The sequence below is a fragment of the Mustela nivalis genome (genome assembly GCF_964662115.1).
Source record: "Mustela nivalis genome assembly, chromosome: 5".
Taxonomy (NCBI): Eukaryota; Metazoa; Chordata; class Mammalia; order Carnivora; family Mustelidae; genus Mustela; species Mustela nivalis.
In genome coordinates this window covers 74561343-74583141 of record NC_139024.1, presented here as the reverse complement: position 1 = coordinate 74583141, position 21799 = coordinate 74561343, and the positions used below count along the sequence as shown (strand labels likewise).

At 42.2% G+C, this 21799-nt stretch overlaps 1 protein-coding gene across 7 annotated transcripts in view; it reads left to right on the top strand.

Moving 5' to 3' along the window:
• Positions 1-21799, top strand: part of TPD52L1 (TPD52 like 1) — a 99847-nt gene that overhangs the window by 68577 nt on the left and 9471 nt on the right. For 5 of the 7 annotated variants that reach the window (XM_082729991.1, XM_082729995.1, XM_082729997.1 and 2 more), the window contains exons 3-5: positions 6457-6605; positions 17262-17363; positions 20356-20370. In XM_082729991.1, coding sequence (XP_082586117.1) covers positions 6457-6605; positions 17262-17363; positions 20356-20370 — 266 coding nt within the window. The remainder of the gene's footprint in view (positions 1-6456; positions 6606-17261; positions 17364-20355; positions 20371-21799) is intronic. The other 2 variants (XM_082729993.1, XM_082729992.1) reach the window with 1 other exon arrangement.

Genomic DNA, 21799 nt, shown 5'->3' with positions numbered 1-21799 from the left:
GCCGAAGGCAGACGCTTTATAATATTTGCATTTTTAAATAACAGTGTTTGAATATGTTTTCTTACAAACCTTACCAGTATACAAAGACATATTATTTTATTTCAGTTATTTGTTCCCTTTAGGTTCTGACATCTTTTTTGAGATTTTACATACATGTTCTTTGGGGTTTTTCTTTTCTTTCTCTCCTTTTTTTTTTTTTTTTCAAGATTTTATTTGTTTGAGAGAAAGAGAAAGAGAGGGAGAAAACACAAGCGGGGGGAGGGGCAGAGGGAGAAGCAAACTCCCTCCTGAGCAGAGGGCCGCCATGCGGGGCTCGATTCCAGGACCCTGAGATCCTGACCTGAGCTGAAGGCAGAGGCTTAACCCACTGAGCTGCCCAGGAGTCCCTCTCTTTCCCCGTCTTTGAATAAACTTGCTCACTATTTCTGTGCTGCTTCCATCCTATTCCACTCTTACATCCCTAAGCTGCATGTTACGCTTTGTATTCCATAATGTGCCTGGGCTTTTGAGAAGGATGAAATGTTGTCATTAGTACTATAAATTTATGATTATATAACCATCAAATACTGCCAGTGTCCTCTAGATAAAATGACTCAAGAAAAATAGGCATTAATAGGAGTAGGAAAAACAACAGGCAGCATGATCCAGTAGGCAAAGCCAATTTTCAGGCTCCCTTCATCTCCCTTTGGGCTCTTCTTCCTTCCTTTTGTGTGTGGTTCCCCAGGAAGAACACAGTACCCTCAAGCCACGTGTCTTATAGACTTAAAAGAAGTGCCTTAGGCTCTGGGTCTTTCTTAGTTACTTCCTTCAAGGCCTTCTTTATTCTTTCTGGACTCAGTAGTGAACAACTGAAGTGTTCATAATCAGTAATATCTTATTGTAATACCCTTCTATATTAGAGTCCTTCAGAGACACAGAACCAGTAATATATATGTATGTATCTATAAAAAGAAATTTTACAAGGAATTGGCTGATGTGATTATAGACGCTGACAATCACAGGATCTATGGTCAGTAAGCTGGAGACCCGGGGTAGCTGATGAAATAGCTCTCGTCTGAAGGCCAGCAGGCTTGAGGCCTAAGAACAGCGGATGTTACAGTTTAAGTCTGAACGAAGAAGAACAACAATGTCCCAACTCAGAAGCAGCCAGGCAAGAAGAGTCCTTATTAACTGAAGGAAGGTCAGCCCTTTTGTTCTATTTTTGACCTTCAACTGATTTGATGAGGCCCACCACCTTGGGAAGGTAATCTGCTCTACTCAGTCTACCAATTCAGTTGTTAATCCTATGCAATAAATAAATAAATAAATAAATAAATACCTCCCGGGTACATGCAGCATGATATTTGACCAAATGGCTGGGCATCCCATGGCCCAGCCAAGTTGATGTATAAAAATAACCATTGCACTCTCTCAAGTAGTATCTGGATTTTGATCTTACTTCCTAGGAGTCTTAGCCAAAGGCATGATTAGCCAGGAGAGGAGTCTAGTCTTGAAGTAGTATATGCAAGAGACCAAATTCTTTTACTCCTAAGCATCATAATGATGCTTTAATAGTTTATGAAAGATTTCTTCACCTGGATATAAATTAGATATTTTATGTAATGTGGCAGATAAAATAGGAAAGTAAATTTTCTATCTTCTAACACAAATTCCATTTTGGAGGTAATTAATTAGCTACTCCAGGTTAATTTATGTTTTTTTATATTTTTAATTGAGGTATAAAATTAGCTATTTTAAAGTGAACAGTTCAGTAGCATTTAGTATACTTACAATGTTGTGTAACTACCACCTCTAGTTCCAAACTATTTTTAGTACCCCAAAAAGTACTGTGACTAGTGCAGTTGTGTATCTGTTCATCCATTGATGGCCATGTCAGCTGTTTTCCCATCTGGCTATTGTGAATGGTGCTATTATGAACATGTGTATGAAGGTATTTGTTCATATTCTTTGGGGAATATACCTGGGAGTGGAATTTTTGGTCATATGGTAATTTTATGTTTAACTTTTTAAGAAACTACCAGACTCTTTTCCACAGGGGCCATTTTCCATTCCTACCATTCCCACCCAGCCATGTACAAGGCTTCCAATTTTGCTACATCCTCACCAATATGCACCTGTTAATTCATATTTAAGTAATCAAGTTTCAGTATCTAATCTTAATCATAAATATGGGTCGTCCAAGAGATCTTCTAGGGAGTCAGAAAACCAAAGAACCAGACTATTAGTTTATAATAAAGAAATTATTAAAGTTAAAGCAGAAAGGATATATTAAACACTTCCGTTAATGACTTACCTGCACTCCACCTCATCCCAGAAGGAATTTGCTGTGGCTCAGAGAGGTATTCACGGTATCAGGTTTTCATACCACCAGCCTCAGAGTATCTGGGAGCACGGGTTAAATAATGTATGTAGCCTGGCCCTACCAAGTTGAAAATATCAGAGTCTTAGGACATTAAAATCTGCATCTTAAATATGCCCAGTGAGTAACTCTTATGCGAACTGAAATTGAAAACCACTGGTGTAACCAGACCAAAAAAATCTCATTAGTCAAATGAGGGGTGGACTCTCGTCATGAGCATCATTTAAAATATTTGTGATTAAAGGCTCTGCCGTGAGGCAGAACTCTCTGTTCTGTAGAAAGAGACGGGGTTCTCATTTTCATTCTTGCAAGCTAATATAATTGAAGATTACGTGTTTTTTTTTCAATTTCTGAATTTGCTCATAGATTTTTTGGCATATATTTAGATCACTGATAAATACACTGAAAGCTTGAAGAAATGTGAGGCTCAATGTTTCATTGAAATGATGAGAATTTCATTAAAGAATCGGAGAACAGACCAAACTGAGTAAACCAAGTTCATGTTTCTATCATTAAAAGTCTGTTCCTTACAAATACTTTTTTTTTTTTAATTTGACAGACAGAGATCACAAGCAGGCAGAGAGACAGGTAGAGAGAGGAGGAAGCAGAGAGCCCCATGTGGGGCTCGATCCCAGAGCCCCATGTGGGGCTCGATCCCAGATCCCAGGACGCTGGGATCATGACCTGAGCAGAAGGCAGAGGCTTTAACCCACCGAGCCACCCAGGCGCCCCCTTACAAATACTTTTTAATGTGTGCTTCCATGTCTAGAATATTAGGTGTGGGACTTCATTGTTCTTTCTTTAGGTTGGTGTTTGGTAAATTGATCACTTCAGTGTTTCTCTTCACTTCTGGGGGATTAAGGATTTCATTAGAAAACTACGAATCTCTTGCCTCCCTCAAATAACTAATGAATCTCTTATTGCCCCCCAATATTGAATACATTTCTAGGGTCCCATAGATAGGAGGTTGAGAATATCAAGATGTTTGAGCCTTCTTCCTCTTCTCTACATCTGTAAGTTCTTACTGCCAGTTAAAAATTGTCCCCTTATTTTTATTACAGAGTGAAAACCGCAGTCTTACCCAATGGATAAAAAACCCCAAGATTCCCAATAATTTCAGTCACTCAGAACATATTATTGATGCAAAAGAAAGCAGAAAATGTCTTTTTTACAGAATAAAAGGCTGCTACAGAAAGACAGCTAGAGATACAACCTTGAGAAATAGTAGACCACAGATTAAACGCAAGAGACACATTGACAAATATGAAAAAGTGGAATGTGACGGGATAGCGAAAGAATAGAGGGTTTAATTTTAAAATAACCATGTGTTCTCATTTAATGGGGAGACCAAAAGCATGACCCCCTTTGGTGGTCCTGAAGTGGACTCCTTTTGCAGCAGTGAGTATATGTCTGCATACTGAAGACCTGCTCCTCAAGACTGTGCTACTGACTAGAACATGTTTGTGGAATGGGTAATCATGTTAGAAAGATTCCTGTGAACACTGGAAAACTGTCCCATAAACATAAGAAATGACTAATGTGAGATTACTAGGATATTTGCTGATATTAAAAACTCCAAGAGATTGGGGTTTTTTTTTTCCCCACCATAGTATTTAAGATGCTTCCAACTTAGAATTTTGCCTTTTTACAGAAGTGATTATTTATGTCCGTGAAGCTTTACACTATTCCGATCTTCCTTGCACTAGTAAAAAGTCTAATCTGTGCCAAGGTGCCTGTCTTTCTCGAGAGGCATTTTTAGCAGCTGTATCTCCAGTAACCTGAGGAGCACTTCTGCTCCTCATGACTGATGGTGTTAGTGTAAATGTGGTTTGTGGTCAGAAGTAGAGCTAGATATTCTGACTGTAAATGAGACACGGCGGCCACATTTGTAAAAATAAGAAATCTGGTGAAAATGTCAGGCTTTTTATGACCCCTGTGCATGTGGGAGGCTAAGGGAGTACTGATAGTTCTCTTCTGGCTTCACAAAGGAAGTCAGGATCATTTTGTACATTTAAGCAATATTACCAGGGCAATACATTATAAAACATGACAACAGAATAAAATACGACAATGAGAATCAAAGACTTCATGGAGTTTCAAATTGATTTTCACAGGTTATAGCACCACTCTCGAAAATCTGAGCATTTTACAAGAGCTGCTTTGTTAGAAATTACATTTGCAGGGGCAGTTTTTGTGTGTGTGACTTGCCTATTTTATAACTGTAAGTTTGTACATTTTGACCTTCTTCACCCATTTCATCCACGCCCTCCCCACACCCCTCCCACTGGCAATCACCAGTCTCTTCTCTGTATCTATGAGCTTGTTTTCATTTGCTTTGTTTTTTAGATTCCACATATAAATGACATCTTATGGTATTTGTTTTTCTCTGTCTGATAACATTTCACTTAGCATAATACCCTCAAGTTCCATCCATGCCATAAATGGCAACATTTCCATCTTTTTTATGGCTGAATAATATTTCTGTGTGTGTGTGTGTGTGTGTGTGTGTGTGTGTGACATTTTCTTTCTCCATTCTTCCATCAGTGGACGCTTAGCTTGTTTCCATATTTTGGCTATTGTAAATAATGTTGCAGTGAACACGGGGGTGTATGCACCTTTTTGAGTTAATGTTTTCATTTTCTTTGAATAAATACCCAGAAGGAAAATTGCTGGGTGGTATGGTAGTTCTATTTTTAATCTTTTGAGGGATCTCCATACTGTTTTACATAGTGAACAAAAGCAGTTTTATGAGATTTGCTTTTCTTCTTATTCAGTGGAAAGAGGAAATATATCCTCGCTATACCCTTGTACATTAGTGGTCATGGCAGCTTTATTTGCATTGGCCAAACCCAAATGTCCTTCACCAGGTGAATAGGTAACAAACTGTCCATACAAGGAATACTGCTCTTCAATAAAACGGGTAGAACCTGTGATAATGCAGCAACATGGATAAGTCCCCAAAACCTCAAGTAATGAGACCGAGTGAACAAAGGCACACAAAATGAGTATGTGCTGTGGAGTGAAAGAAAGACCAGCGAGCGGCTACCCGGGAGGCGGGGTGGGGGAAGGAAGAGGGAGGAACGACAACGAAGACCTAGAAGATTTTTGGAGGTGATGGGCATGTTCCCTTTCTTGGTAGCAGTGATGCCTTCACCAGAGTAACACGCATGTCAAAACTTACAGGCTATACACTTTAAATATGGGTGGTTTATTATACATCAATTATTTGTCAGTACATTGTTAAAAAGAAAAAGACCCACGAATCACATTCTTGCATACATCCTCTCCCCCCTTGTTCTCCCCTCCTGAGGCACTAGCTTGGCAAAACCAGTGTCTGCCCAGTCAGTGTCCGCATCAATGCAGTGATGTGTGATGGGCAAAAAATACGCACACAGGGGTGGGGGGCTGGGTGAGCCCGGTGGTGGGTATTACGGAGGGCACGTGTTGCATGGAGCACCGGGTGTGGTGCATAAACAATGAATCTTGGGACACTGAAAAAATAAAATTAAATTTAATTAAGATGTTAAAAAAATAAATAAAAATAAGATAAACAAACAAAAAAATAATAATAAAAATAAACACACAGTACTGACCAGTGACACATGAAGTTGCTCTTAGGAGCAAATTAAATGTTAAAAAAAAAAAGAAGAAGAAAAGAAAACATTTTGGGAGGTGGGCACCTGGGTGGCTCAGTTGATTAAGTGTCCAACTCTTGATCTCAGCTCAGCTCTTGATCTCCGGGCTGTGAGTTCAAGCCCTGCGTTTTTGGGGGGGGGGGGGGGAATTGGAAGATGAGAAGCCAAAAAGTTAAGTAGCCGCTATTTTCTAGTGGATTAGAGGTAATCATTCTTGTTTATATTTTGCTGTCTGAATTTTTTATAAGGAGCAATGATTGCTTTTATAATCATTAAAACTAAAGAAATCTGCTTCTACTTCAACATATCAGACCGTCATCGCTGTAGGATGTGTTGGCTAGAAGTAAACATGGGCCTGGAATACAGTGGTGCGCCGGGCGGCTTTGGAGCACCGAGCACTTTGCAGGTGTGTGTTTCAACTGCCCTCACATCTTTCCGCACCGCTTTCCCTCCTACCTATAGCTCGAAGACGAAATCACAACATTACGGCAAGTTTTATCGGCTAAAGAAAGGCATCTGGTTGAGATAAAGCAAAAACTCGGCATGAACCTGATGAACGAATTGAAGCAGAATTTCAGCAGAAGCTGGCACGACATGCAGACCTCGACTGCGTAAGTCTAGCCACGGAATTTCTAAAAAATCACTTCTTGCTGTCTCTCACTTCTTCTGTTTTGGGTTTTGTGCTTTTTCTATGAGACTGATTTGGAACTTGTGGCTAGGAAAAATATTTTCTCTAGAAATAAAATAAATATGAATAATCATTAAATACACTGTCTGGTGTAGACTCTGAAAAGTAACTTCATGAAATTAAACTGTCCACCAGATGACTTTTATGGGTTTGTATTTTTTCTCTGAATTAGATACTTCTAAACATTCCTGAAGTAGATATTTCTCTCTTTATGTTTTCTCATACAGTTCTAAACGGACAGGTGCTTTTTCCTCAAATACTCAGCATTCACTACAGATTTTCAGTTTCTATACCAAATGGTTGGCAGGTTTAGTACAGACTTGTTGCCCACTGATTTAAAAAGGAATGCTTATACTTTGGGGGTATACTTTTCATCTACTCTGGGGAGTATTTAGAGCTGCGGTAAGGCCATGTGAGATCATAGAAGTGTGTGTGTGTGTGTGTGTGTGTGTGTGTGTGTGTGTGCACGCACGCACGCGCTTGTGTGCTCTCTGTCCCTGGATCCTGACACAGACTCCCTAAATCTCTTGGAATTTCCAGAGTAGTGGTAGTATTCTTTGTTCTAATGAGGTAATTCTCAGTGACTCTGGGATGGGGGAGCCGGTCACAGGAAAGACCACGCCATGATTAGTAGCTTGGACTTGGAATGCGTGCCCTTTCCTCCAGAGAGAGAAGAGGGGGCTGGAAATGGAGTTAATGATGGGTCGTACCTCACATCCCCAAAACATGGTCTCCAGAGAGCTTCTGGGTTGATGGACACAGGACAATGCTGGGGGAGGGGCACACCAAGAGAGAGCATGGAAGCCCCACAGCCCTCCCTATACACCTTGCCCTGTCTGTACCCTTTGTCATATCCTTTTATATAAACCAGTCATCTAGTAAGGAAACCATTTTCCGGAGTTCTGAAACCACTCTGGCAAATTAATCAAACTTGAGGAGGAGGTTATAGGCACCTCCAATTTATGGCCCATTGGCCAGAAGCACACGGGCGATAACCTGCACTTGCCATTGGTATCTGAAGGGGGGTGAGGGCGGCGGTGTTGTAGGATTGACCCTGTGGGAGCTGACACTGTCACCCAGTATGCAGTGCCTTAAATTTTAGGACACCCAGCTGGTGTCCCAGATTTGCTTGGTGAGGGAAAAACTATGTGTCTGGTGTCCAATGTGTTGTGAGTGTGGGGGTCGGCCCAACAGCAAAGGAGACACACAGGAAAAGTGGGTTTTTCCTGCTCACACCACCAGAAATGGTTTAGGCTCCCCCATTATCTTTTTGTCTGATATTAGGCAAGATACAAAATAACTTTGGATATTCTACAATCATACTTTCATTGGATTACTCTTTAAATTACATGAGTTACTCAACTACGGTGGTGCTTTTCTAATGATTTAAAATATTTTGCTTGCCAGGTATTCTTGTATCAAAGGGAAGAAGGTGCCCACCTCATGATGTAATTTTTCTTTTTCTTTGAGTTGGGGGGTAAGGGCCGATAGAGAAAGTTCCTATCCCTGACCCTAACATTAGCCCCCAGTTTTTGTCTTTGTATTATGCATTTTCTTCCCTGGCATTATCCACTGGATGGTAAAGATTGCATTCCTAATATTTTAGTGGAAATCAATTTTTCTCTTTGCAGGTACTTTTCTCCCAACTTAGATAGGCCTGGCAGTAGGAACAAGTACCAGTGGACAGCAAGCACTTCAGTTTTGCCGGTGGCCAGCTCTGCCTGCTGGCTGCAGAAAACTAAGCCCTAAGACCCAGTGAAGGGGCCCTTTGTATGAAGAGTTACATCTAAACGAACTTGGTGTCTCCCCACTCTGCTTCCCCTAGGTTCCATGTTCAGAAGAATGTTCTCTTCCCCTGCCACAGCCTCTTAGTCTTATCCGCTCCTATGCTGGTGTCCCCCAAGGGCTCATCCCAGCAGCATCAGAGCACAGCCCAGAGTAGGGCAGGATGGAACCAGGGAGCCCATGGAGTTATCTCCGGGGGCAAATTAACCTTCCCCAACCCAATGGTGACAATTATGGAAGACCTTAAGAGAACGCATGGTGGTGTTTATCAATGTAAATTATATATGGCAACACTACTAAGTGAGCTTCTCTGTCAGTAGTCTGGGCTTCCGTCTTTGCACTTTGGTGGCTTAAACCACTTAATGGCCCTGACAGAGTGAGGAGGAACAAGCTCCAGCATCCTGGTCCTGGGCGCCTCCTGTCATGCTGATCTGAACCTCCTTTGAGGGTGTAAGACCCAGGCAGGATCTTGCTGCTTGGCCTCCCTAAGCACACTGCAGGAGTGGGCTAACCCAACAGAGGGCAGGATGACTCCGGCGCTCCTGTTGCTGAAGGGAGGGACGGAGCAGCCCATGTCTGGGCAGAGGCTATGTCAGGTGTGCCCTGGTCTGAGGGGGCTGGGTGGGGAGAGATTCACAGTCATGGGAGACACGGAATTAGAGGGAGCAAGTTCAAGGAGGGTGGGTAGCCTCCTCCCACACGGGAAAATATATAGTCTCCGGTTTCCTCGTGCTTGAAAAACAAGTTGGTTTTGTAGTCAGGCAGTCTAGTTAGTAGCAAGCCTTTTGTTAAATGAATAGATTCTATTCCCTAGGGTTACAGAGCTGAAAGACTAGTCAGGACAACAGAGTTTGGTTTTTGTTTTTGTGTATTTTATAAGATATTCCAAATAAGTAGTTAAAGAGTAAATATGAGGAGTGACGTGAAGGAAAATAGTGTTGTGTGTGAAGCAGGAGACTGAACCTTGCCTAGGGCCTCAGGGAAGGTTTTTCAAGGCAGGAGATGGATGCTTCAGCAGAGCTCTGACGGATGAGTGGGAACTTCATCAGGCCTGGAGGGGCAGGGGGAGCCTCCTGAGGGAGGCGCAGCCTGCTGATGGCCAGAAGGAGAGAAGGCTCCCTCTCCCCGCCACCCCCCGGGAAAGCAGTCCAGTTCATTAATGCTTCAGAGACAGCAGGGAAAAGTGGCCAGGGGTTACACAGGGCCTTGTGGTTCCTGTTAATAGAGTTACTCTTACTCCACAGGCACTAGAAAGCCATTAAAAGGGTCATGACATTTCATTTGCCCACCATGTCTTAAGTGTTGTTATTACCCAGGAGCTAATCTAAGCCCTCAGGATATGGGATTCAACAAGATGAACAAAGTTCTTAGCTTCGTAGAGTGTTGAAAAGAGCACGAAACTGTGACAAAGCCACGATGGGAGGAGCTGTCAGAAGTCCTGTGATAAGAAAGCAGAGGCTGACGGGCTAGAGGACAGGGCAGAAGCTGCTGTGACAGAGTCCCAGGCAGGGGAGTCCTGTCCTAGTGCTGTCCTGGGAGGTTACTCTGAGCTGACATCTGAATGACCAGAAGGATCCCGTCTTGTGATGATGTAAGAGAGACCTTTGGGGTTGAGGCAAAAGTTGCTGCAAAGACCCCGAGGCTGGAAGCCGTTTTGAAATGGAGAGATGGGGGTAGAGGTCAGGTCCTCGGGGGCCTCCCAGACCAAGGGGAGAACTGGGACTCTTATTCCAAGGGCTCTGGAGGCCACTGTAAGGTTTGAAGCAGGAAGTAATCTGTTCCGATTCACCTTAAAAAAAAAAAAAAAAATCACTCTGGTTTCTTTGTGTTCTACAGAATGGAGAGAGGCAGGAGTGGAGACTGGAAAATCATTTCTGAGACGACTGTCGTAGTCCACTTTGGTGAGGATAGTGAGGGACAGAGAGGGGACAGGATTTAGAGGCCACGCCAGGGGGGGTTCCCAAAGGTTTGGGGGTGGGAGAGGAGGGAAATGCAAGGATCAAATGTGACTGTCTGGTCTTTGACGGTGGCAGCCCGTCGAGCACGGGGACGGTTTACAGCAGCGGGCATTCCTTGCATCAGGCTAAGCCCGTGGGCTGTGGACTCCATTTGCGTGGATTGAACTCCAGGTCCCCAGCATCGGTGAGATGAGATCATATTAGTACCTATGTCATAGGTAGTGAGGATTCAGTGAGCCAATTGTAAAGCAGGCAGAATGGTGTCATACTTCGTAGGCCTGTTTGCTGTTCTAGAAAACAAGTCTAGCAGGGAGACTCAAGAATTGGTTTTGGTGACACACAAGTTTCTCTCTGTCGAGAGGTCCACTCAGGGGACGGGGCAGAGATGGAAATAAACAGGGGGAGTCGTCTGCATATTGATCTCATCGCAAGCTACAGGACTACGCAAAAGTTCCTCAGAGATTGTTTAATCAGTGTGGATGATCATGGACTCCTCACTCTTTTAGGAATGATGTGAGCCTCCCTTTGTAAGGAAGAATCAATCCTTTTCTTAAGAAGGAGGCATAAGTATATCAGTAACATAATTTCAGGAGAGCTCCTTTCTCCCACCCTCTCTTCTTGGCTGCCGAGGGAGGGGGAAAGGTCCTAATGACATGGGGGGGGGGGGCTTGGTTACAGAATCTGTTTTCACCCTTGAATTAATTAAATCCCTGCTGTTAGTGCCATGATACCCGTTCTAGAACAAGATCTATACCGCATAGGATGAAAATGTTGATGGGAGGAAATGAGGAGCTGGGTAGGGTTAGGTTGGGTAGAATTAAATTTCAAAGCACTAAAAAAAATTCTAGCTGTCAGAGGAATGAAGGTGATTCCCAGAGGCAATACTTTGCATACTGATTAAGCAATCATGACCTATTTAGTTTGATTTATACTGAAAAGAAAATCTATGATATGTTAATGAAGAAGGATCTTGGCATATTTTAGCCTGTGGTAGGATTCAAGTAGGAATAGGATGGAATGAGTAGAAATAATTACACAGCATACTGAAATTATCTCCTTTATGGAAAGATAACGGTACAGTAGCAGGTCAAAAGATCATCTGTATTCGGGGTTTGTTGTTGCTGTTGTTTCTGTCATAGTTCTGTCTTGCTTTGATTTGAGAGACTTTAAGAACACACACCAGAATTCCTATCACCTCCCTTTTTTATTATAGTCTTAAGGGTTTTTGTTATTGTTTGTTCTCTGCTGCTTTTTTGTGTTGTCTTTTTAGGCTTTAAAGAGGCAGCGGGGAGGTGGGAGACTTTGAAGTATTAGAGGTAGGGAGGCTACAGGAGAAGAAACTGAACCTCTTCTGTAGGTAGAAGGAGTAGGAATTCAGAAATCTGACATTCTTGTGGGCTATTCAAACTGATAGGCTTCATTTTAATAAGTCTGCAGCCTCTGCTAACCCTTTCTCTACTAGTAAGCCCCTATGAGCTCTACTGCAAACCAGACAGTAGGTCTGCCAAGGGGAGAAGGTTTTGGGACAATCCCCTCCCTTTGGAACAATTAATAACTTCATCCTTATAAAGAGCAGGAAAATGCAGCCATAAAAAAAAATGTGCAGTCCTTGAAAATTGAAGTTTAGTTTATGATTTATTTACTCTTTGATTTTGTGCTTCTAAGACTTCCAAACCATTATAGTCGGTAATGATTGTTACCTCTTCTTTTATGAGAAGCCTGTCGTAATACCGTTGAGTTGGGAAGTGCCAGTGAAGATTAAAGACCCCATTTCAAAAGACACACACAGTCAATCTCTCAGACAGCTGTTTATTCTGCTTACCTTTTGCCTTTCATCTTACCACACAAAGCAGGAGATAGACTCTTCTCTTCCAGGTTCAAGTGGTAAATCTTTTTTGGTTACATGTTTAGGGAACCTCCTGAAGAAAATAAGCCTAAACACTTCTGCATCTCTGGTGAGATGCTGCCTGGGCAACTGTTAAAATGATAATCTTCTTAAAATCCCGTAACAGAAGATGTATCTATGCTATAAAATATCTTCTTGTAAAAGGACTCTGGATTTTTAATTCTTCTATTGGAGTGTTAAAAAAAAAATGCTTTAAGTCAAAACATTTTAGAAGACATGCTTTCTCCTTTTGATTATGAATACTACTTTCAAATCGGTAAGGCATGACAAGGGGAACTGCATGAAAAATCAGTAGAATAATAGAATGTCTTTTATTTGGTTTGCAGAGAGTTGTACCTCTCCCTGCTGAAGATCCCCTTGTCAGTGTGCTGGCCAGCCTGTTCTGGCCAGTAAATGTTATCCATTCCTTAAAGAAGATGTGGTGTAGGGGTGCGTGGTGGCTCAGTCAGTTAAGCGCCCAACTCTTGGTCTTGGCTCAGCCCCTGAACTCAGAGGCATCATCAGATCGAGCCCCACACTGGGCACTGTGCTCAGCAGGGAGTCTGCTTGAGAATCTTTCTCCTTTTCCCTCTGCCTTCACTGCTGCTTGTGTTCTCTCTCTCTCAAAATAAATAAATAAATCTTAAAAAAAGAAAAGAAAAAGATGTGGCATATATATACGCCGTGGAATAGCATTCAGCCATGACAAAGAAGGAAATCCTGCCTTTGGACAACAAGGACAAATCTCAAGGGCATTAGGCTAAGTGAAATAAGTCAGAGAATGACAGATACTGTGTGGCATCACTCATATGTGGAATCTAAAAAAGATTTAAAAAGAAGTCAAATTCTTAGAGGCAGAGAGTAGAAGGGTGACTGCTAGGGGCAGTGGAGTAGGGGACATAGGGAAATTTTGGCAAATGCAAACTTCCCTTTATAAGATGAATAAAAGTCTGAGGCTCTGACCTGTAACGGTGACTCTGGTTGGTACCTGCATTGTGTAATCGAAATTTGCAAAGGGAGTAGGTCTTAAATGTTCTCACCAAAATAGATATAAAAACATGCGAGGTGATGGATGTGTATTAACTAGGTGAGAGGAGTTCTCGCAATGTGTGTGTCTATCAAATCATCACGATGTACATTTTAAATATCTTACAATTTTGCCATTCATACCTCAGTAAAGCTGAAAAAAAAAAAAAAGGACTATCCGTTCCAGCCAGATGATCTCTGAAAAGTAAAGCCTGTGTTCCCATTGACTTTCAGTGAAAAGTAGAAGGTTTACTTATACCCTTAATTTAAAAAAATCTCCCAGTCAGAAGTCTTCAGGGAGTTAACGCATAGAGATACGCGGTAAGTGTGAGCTACTGTTTGCTAGCACAGTTACACTTCTACCTAAAAAAGGTTCAGGCCTGGACCAGATGCCAGCCTTGTTGGGACACAGGTTCCCACATAGCTGCTGTTGGCTGGAATCGCTCCAAAGCCCACGAGGACAAATTGCCCTTCCCTCCCCGGCAGGCTTCCGTGGCCTTCCTCCAGAGCCAGGAGCCGCACGCTGCCAAGTCCTGACTGTCTTCTGGAGCTGAAGTCTGGCATTCCGCCTGGACTCTCTTTCCTTCCCCGGGCCTCCTGTGGCCCTCGCTCCGGCTTATCCAGGCCTCGGGGGACACGGGGTGGATGAACGAGATGCAGCCCTTGCCCTCAGGAAGTACACGCAGGTCATGGAGGCAGACTCAAAAACCGTAATTGGAACAAAGTAAAAAATGTGTTAGGAAAGAGCGTCACAGTGTGCAAAGTGCATCACAGGCACACAGAGGATAGGCACCTAACACGGATCGCTGGCATCGCAGGCACACAGAGGATAGGCACCTAACACGGATCGCTGGGAGCATCTGCTCCCCTCTTTCTGCCTCCCCATGCACAACGGACAGCAAGCTGAGCGTCCCGTAACATTCTGACGTTTGTTTCAGGAGAATGTATTCGTTCTCTTTGCATCACATATGTGACTCAGCAATGGTGTAACTCTATATTTAGCTTAAAATAAGAGACATCATCTAAAATGCTAAATACCATTTCCATTTAAATTACAAGGTCGTCAGGTGAACCAGAAGGTTGGTGTTTAAGTTGTTTTTCATTATTTGAATATTACTGAATGTAATTTGATGTGATAAGGTTGAGAGCTTGTTTTAAGCATTAGGAGTCCGGACTGTGCGCCAAATTCCATGGCACAGTTAAGGGAGTAAGGTATAAATGGAATGACATCCTTCAGGGTTTTCAGTGGCCTGCCAGGAGGGTCTTTTTTCAAGATGTGAGCGCCTCGCCTCCGGTAGGGATGTGTATGACTTCATTCAGTTTTAGGATCGAGCCCAATTAGAACGCAGTGTAAGCGTACAGGGTCTGTGTGGTACACAGCTCCAGGGGGACCCTTGGCTTACGCTGTGCTGTGAGTAGTGCTTCTTAGAGCTTTTAAGTGCTCTGAGCCCACTGGCCTATTTCTCACGGGATCCCTGGTTACTTTGTTCAGGAAGCCACTTTTTCCCATACCACCCTGTCTCATTGCCTCCCACCCCCCCAATCTCTGTCCCTCTATTATCGGTCTCTAATGTATGTAGGATGTCTAGTGATTGTTTTTAAGAAATGCGGTCATTAGTTTCGGGAGGAGAGGTGTAAAAATGTGGGGAAAGAGGTGCATCTTAGAAGTCTTCAGATGCGCACTATTACTACTTTTCTCCACAAATACTTGAGCTATAGACAGCTGACCTAACCTACCTTCCAAAGTCTGTCATCTCCAAGGTGAGAAGACATCCGGCCGGAAGGCCTGCACACTAGTCCTAGCCCTGTCTCTGTCTCTAAAAGGTCACACAGTTCTTCCGGGCCTCAGCCCCGTCATCTGTAGTCTGAAGAAATTGCATTCTAGTGCCTTTCAGATTTAACATTATGTAATCCTTAGAAATAAAGACTTTAACAGATCTGGAATGCCTGGGTGGCTCCTTTGGTGTAAGCGTCTGCCTTTGGCTGAGGTCATGATCCCGGGGTCCTGGGATCAAGTCCCAAATCAGGCTCCTCGCTCAGCAGGGAGCTTGCTTCTCCCTCTGCCTACCACACCCCCTGTTTGTAAGCTTTCTCTCTCTGACAAATAAATAAAATCTTAAAAAAAAAAAAAATATTGGGCGCCTGGGTGGCTCAGTGGGTTAAGCCGCTGCCTTCGGCTCAGGTCATGATCTCAGGGTCCTGGGATCGAGTCCCGCATCGGGCTCTCTGCTCAGCAGGGAGCCTGCTTCCGTCTCTCTCTCTCTCTCTCTGCCTGCCTCTCCAACTACTTGTGATTTCTCTCTGTCAAATAAATAAATAAAATCTTTAAAAAAAAAAATATTGAACAGTCCTAAAAGTCTCTCTTCAACAGGCCTTTGAGTTCTCCATATGGTTGGTTTTAAACTTTGAAATTTCACCTAAGTATGGAGTTGCACTTTTCATGGTGAGGACTTAATGTCACTAATACTTCACTACAGTAGTTGGAAGCCTGTGTATACCCACCACACTTTGTTCTAGACGAGTGTGTTTAAAACATAATGCAGCTAGCTAACCCGAACCCTAACTTACTGCGGACTAGATGTGCTTCCCTCTGGTTATTTTGAAATTAAGCCGTCAGATTCAGAATGTGATATATACACACGTGTCCAAAAGTCACCTCATCTCAAAATGCAAAGCGTTCTCCAGTATATAAACTACAGGGAACAGTTTACAAGGAACAGGTACAAGCAGAAGTTAAATATTTGCTCTAATTGCAAGAAATTCCTGTAGAAATGCAAGAGCAACGGAAGCAGGAATTCCCTAGCTAGTCTCCGGTCCCAGCTTCACACAGAGGTCATAGATGCTGCAGGGTCTTTCTTTACTTTGCCCTTGAGCCCCCTTTTAGGCTGTACAGAGTCAGTGCTAGGTGGGGGCTCGGTGCTCCTTCTTCCCTTGCTTCCCTTTCCCCAACCCCCAGAACCCAACTGTATGCTCTATGCTGCTGACACCCACGTGGCCAAGGCCCCAGGGGTCTCTGGCCCTGATCGACAGCAAAAGGTGACTTTCACAATCTGACTAAGGCTGCCCGCTTTGCTCTTTTTAATTTTTCAAAGTGGGACATTTACAAGACAACAAAACCCTCCCCTCCTTTTTTTTCCTGCCAGATATGATGGGATCATGTGACAGAGCAGCCAGATCAAAAGCTTTAAGGCAGGATGGGGCCTAGTAGGTCCATGGACCGGTGAGAAGGTCTGGGGCCTGGAGCAGGGGGCTGAGAGGACAAGCTTGTGTACAATCATCGTGAGGCCGTTGTATGGACTTTGGCTTTTACTCCAAGTCCTCAAGGAGTCAGTCTAGTGGGAACATTGGCCAATGAACAGACCATTGCTGAATTATCTTCCTAAAACTCTTTGAAAAAAGGTCACTATGTTTTCTTAAGATCATGTGCCCTTCTAGCCTATTCCCAGGCATAAATGCTAGAAAAATAAGCGAAATACTAGTTATATTTTGCCCCTTTCTGGTTAATTTGACCCCTGAACAATAAAAGTTGATTCTTCTCCTTGAAATACACACTATCTCGTTTCTGTGTTACCTTCATTGGCTGTTTTCTGGAGAATGTCTCTTCAAAGAGTTTGAACGCACACTTCAAGAACAACTGTAGTCTGAGAGCATGTCTGTTTGCGGTTACACGACTGATCGGCATGTTACACTTGCCTATGGATATTTTCCCTGAATTCAGATTGAGCAGTCTGACTTTCCCACCGATGGGCAGCCATCCATCCCTCATCCCCAGACAATGAATAGAACCACTAACTTCTGTGGATCATTGTCTTCATAAAGCTGTTTAGAAAAGGAATTTTTAAAGTAAGGAGGGAGAAGGATGGGGAATGTTCTGTGGGCGATCATCACGTATAAGCTGTGTTTCTATGGTTCTGTTTACTTCCAGCTACAAGAAAACACACGAAACGCTGAGTCACGCAGGGCAGAAGGCAACTGCAGCTTTCAGCAACGTGGGGACGGCCATCAGCAAGAAGTTTGGAGATATGAGGTAGTGTGGAGCAGAACCATGGGGATGCTGCTAAGCCCTGGGCCTTCTGAGGGAAGGGGAGCTTTCTCTATGGGCTCCTCTTCCTAACACATTCTTTTTAAATTGGATTAACATGTTTTGTGGCTGATAATGATTGGCGACTGAGATCGATTTTTATAATGGGGAGTTTTCTGCTTGTTGGTCTGCTTAGTGAGCCTGGTCCCGAACATGCCCTTTCTACGAGGACATTACCTAGTAAAAGTAGAAGATCCAGGGCTCCTTTAATTACTGGTAATAAGGGGGGGTTTCAAACGAAGGCAGCACATACTGATTTTTCTTCATTAAAATTTAAACAGTAAGTTAAAATATGCATTCAGTGGACTAGGCTCTGATAAACCATTCCAGGTTACATTTTCGTATTCATCCATCTAGGATTTTTTTCTATGCTGAATACATACCTATTTATTCTTTTATTCCAAAAAGGGGCCATGGTATATAGTCCTTGCACATTTGGGTTATTTTCAATATTACATTTTATATCCCATTAGGGTGAACATCAGGATTTTGAACTGAGAACCAAGTGTCCTCCCTATAGGCGCCAGAGGAACTAGTGCAGTTTTGACCATTTTTATTTTCTATAGTATTTTTAGTAAGTTATCTCATAGAGAGTTGTTACTTTAATTTTTTAAAAAAACTTTTGATGTATACATTTCAAATGTCTTTTTTTTAAAAACTGCATATAAATTTTCATTGGATTCTGAAACCATTTCTTAATTACCCTACAAACTTGATACCTAGAGGCAAATATTTATATCATTCTGTTTAAGTTATTTTTGGTTTCATACACTACTGGATTGTGCCCCTCTACTACCTTAACAAGTTGGCATTTGTACAGCTAGAGTTAAGTAACTCCATATGCATGAGTCTGAATACATTGTTTTATCTTCATATTTGTTGATAATGTGATAAGAAAAGCAACTGAAATTTTTCAGAGGTTGCATGTAATGAATAGGTAAACCTTCTGGATTATTAATTAACCCTCATTTTATTACAAATAAAATTTGCTGTCATGTCAATGGCATTAAAACATTTATCTAAACTAATTAAATAATTTCTCAGAACAGAAAATCCCTTCTTACCTGCTGTCTCCAAGAAAATATATTTTGCCATATTTATAAAATTTGTCCTCCACGTACTTAGTTGAAACCTTCACTGGAACTCTAGAACCACAGCATTGTACTAGAGTGTTATTTCTCCAAATTCAGGAGGCTTTACAAACACCTCTGAAGCCTGTTTACAATACATATTCCAGACTCCACCTCTTGGAGATCATGCCTCAGTGGGTCCTGGATCAAGGAATCTGCATTTGTAACAAGCTCTTAAGTGATTTGGTGTCAGGCGGTCAGGTTATGAGGAGGACCCATGTAACTTAGCTCACCTGTACCTAGGTGTTCTCAGTTACGAAACCAGGTAAGAGTAACATGATCATCAGGTTATTATGAAAGTTGTAGAAGAGAGCTTGCCATTGATTAAGCACTCAATAAATGCTAGTTTTTATCCTAAGTGACCATCTCATTCACAAGGTGACTCCCACGTGTGGAAATGAGGGAGTGTACATCAGCACGAGGGCACTGTGGTATTTCACAAAGATTTTGTTCATTTTGCTAAGAGGACGAAAATGAAGACCGTTCATTAACTCAATATGTTAACACATTCCTGTTCATACACGCACTGGTTGTAACATCAAAATTGTGTTAACTTCTTTTTCTTCTGTTTCAATGTGGCTTTATTTAGGGTAATGAATGATCTGTTTTCCAGAAGTTTCAAACTTTCCATTAATTGTTTCTCTATATAGAGGATACAGTACTTTCATTATAAACTGTGGCTAGAAATACTGGAGACTCAATGAGGGTCCTGTAATATGTTGTAGAGTTTGCAAAATTCAGACCTGTATTTTTCTCAAACTAAAACATCTAACATATATAACTGAGGATCAGTCACTATGAAAGCAACGAGTATTACAAAAAATTTTTAGTTTTCAATTACGCTAGAACAAGTAACATATGGGAAACTCATATTTGAAAATTACTTGAATTTTGATTAGTAAAGATTCTTAACTGAGAAAAAGTAAGTTTTTAATTTTTCATTTAAATTGATTTGCCAATTTATAAAACAATAGAGAAATTTAGAGTTGTATCACATTTTACTTTGAACCCCTTTTGCATTCTGGGAAAAAATTTCTGAACTTGTTAAAAAAGATTGCCAGCAAAGTTCGGATACCAGTCATTTTTTTTTAAATTATTGCAAGTTAAAACTTACAGATTTTAAAAACTTAGAACTTGTACCAGTCATTTTTTTAAAAAAATTATTACAAGTTAAAACTTACAGATTTTAAAAACTTAGAACTTGGGCCTTTTAATATGTTAATAAAAAGCACTCTGTGAGGATTTAAATTGATGTGTTTTATAAAAACAAGTCATATTTTTCAAGCTAAGATTCTCATTTTATCCCAATTGCCGTTGACTGCGTCCCCATCACCCCGTCAGGGAACTGCCCCCTCTCTTTCTCTACCGGTAAGATAACATTGTTCACAGCTACCTAACTAAAACGCTTCCTGCAAAGTTAAAACGGGGACACATTTATGAAAGTACTCTGAAGTGATGAAAGCTCTTGGAATCGTTTTTGTAAGAATGCCAGCATCTTTTTGGAACTTCTCAGTCAATCATTTGTTCAAACCACGTGTGAACAAGGAGATGAGGCTCTTTGGAGGAAGCATGGAACTGCTGTTAGAGTCCAACCCTCTCTCTGTAGTCATGAGAACAATAGTTAGAAGTGCAGCTTATAACAGGTTGGTACAGTGATTGTTAAGACACATTAAAAATATACTCCTAGAGAGTAATGAATGGAGTCAATGTCATCTTTGCTCCTGGGTTCTTGAGAGGGGGCACAAGGGTACTGCAGTGCTGATATGCTAACTCTGGTCCTGCTCTCTCCTATGCTGCCTGGGCTGCAGGTCTCACTCGATCGGGTAAGCAATGCCTCTAGGGCCCTACCGGCCCCTTGCGGCTCCCTTCCTTCCCAGAACCCACTGCTTTCTTCACACCGTGGGTGTTTCTCAGCCAAAACACTGGGTCTCTTTTCCTGAGTGTGTTCGTGCCCAGGGAGTCACAGAGCGTAGGGCATCTAATGTGTTTGAATTTATTTAAGCATATCATTATCTCACTTCTGAATCATTTATACCAGCTTTCACTTGCTGAGCAGTCTCTTAGGAATACCTTCCTACATTCTCAGTTCTTCCCGCATTGGCAGAGGTCCTCAGAACTGAAAGGAGAAAAAAGGAAAAGCAGAAGTTGAGAGATATATGTTTTTATGAGACTTGTAAAGGTACAATCGAGAAACAGGAAATTATTTTCTCTAGATGGTTGTGTTTTTCTGAACGTCTTGTAACGGTTATGGGGATGGTTCACCTTCAACTTTCTGTACCTTCTGAAGTTGAAGAGGGAAAAGGTTACCAGAGCACCACACACATTTGAAAGTGTGCAATTTCCAGTTAAACCCTCCTTTAGCTGGAATCTTACTATATACTTTGGGGAGAGGTGGTGGATTTTTTTCTTAAGAATACTGCCTGTATTTAAAGGGATGAATAGATTGATAATGCTGATGGATTTCTTTTAGTAATTTCCTTTTTAAATATAATTTCTGGGGAAATATTTGCCTATATTTTCAAAGCAGAGTGGTGTCTAAGTAAGACCATAAGTACTCCCTGAATTTCTTTGTCCTTTTCTTTCTGAGTTCTAGTAAAGTACTGCCAATACTGGTGACCTCAGTGATGTTGTTGGGGAAGGGTGAGGCGTGTGATCCCTTCCTGTTAGCTTCTTGGGAGGAGAGACGCAGGGATGGTGTTGGAAGGTGTGATGGGGGAGCGCTGTCGCAGGACATGGACCCTTACGTAGGGCTTCCTCCCTCAGCCCAGCCTGGTTTCTGAGTGGAACTCACAAAGGAGTCACAGTTGATCCCTCAGAGGGAAGATGAGCCAGCCATAGGATCAGTAGAGTGAGGAGGCTGGAACTCTTACAATTCTCAGAAATGTACAGATGTCCTAGAATGGATGCGGAGGTCCCTGCTGCCGGTGGGACTGTGTGGATTACAGTAGCCTGCTCTGTGTTTCCTTGAATGTCTTAAGTGAACTACCTATATTCCTCTGGAGAGTTTCTCTACAACAGAATGATTAGCTTTTACCTGCCTTTGTGCCTTCCTAGGTACAGCTCTTCCTCTCTCCCTGAAAGAAGAAAGAAGGGAAGGGAGTGGGAGTTGAACCTGGGGAGGATGTCCACGGGCTGCTGGGCACACCTGGAAAAACCAGACATTCTCCTCAGATTTCCTGGCCTACCGGGAACCCACAGGAAGTAAAATAACACCCAACTTGGACAGTGTACTCTTCCTTTATAATCTTGAAA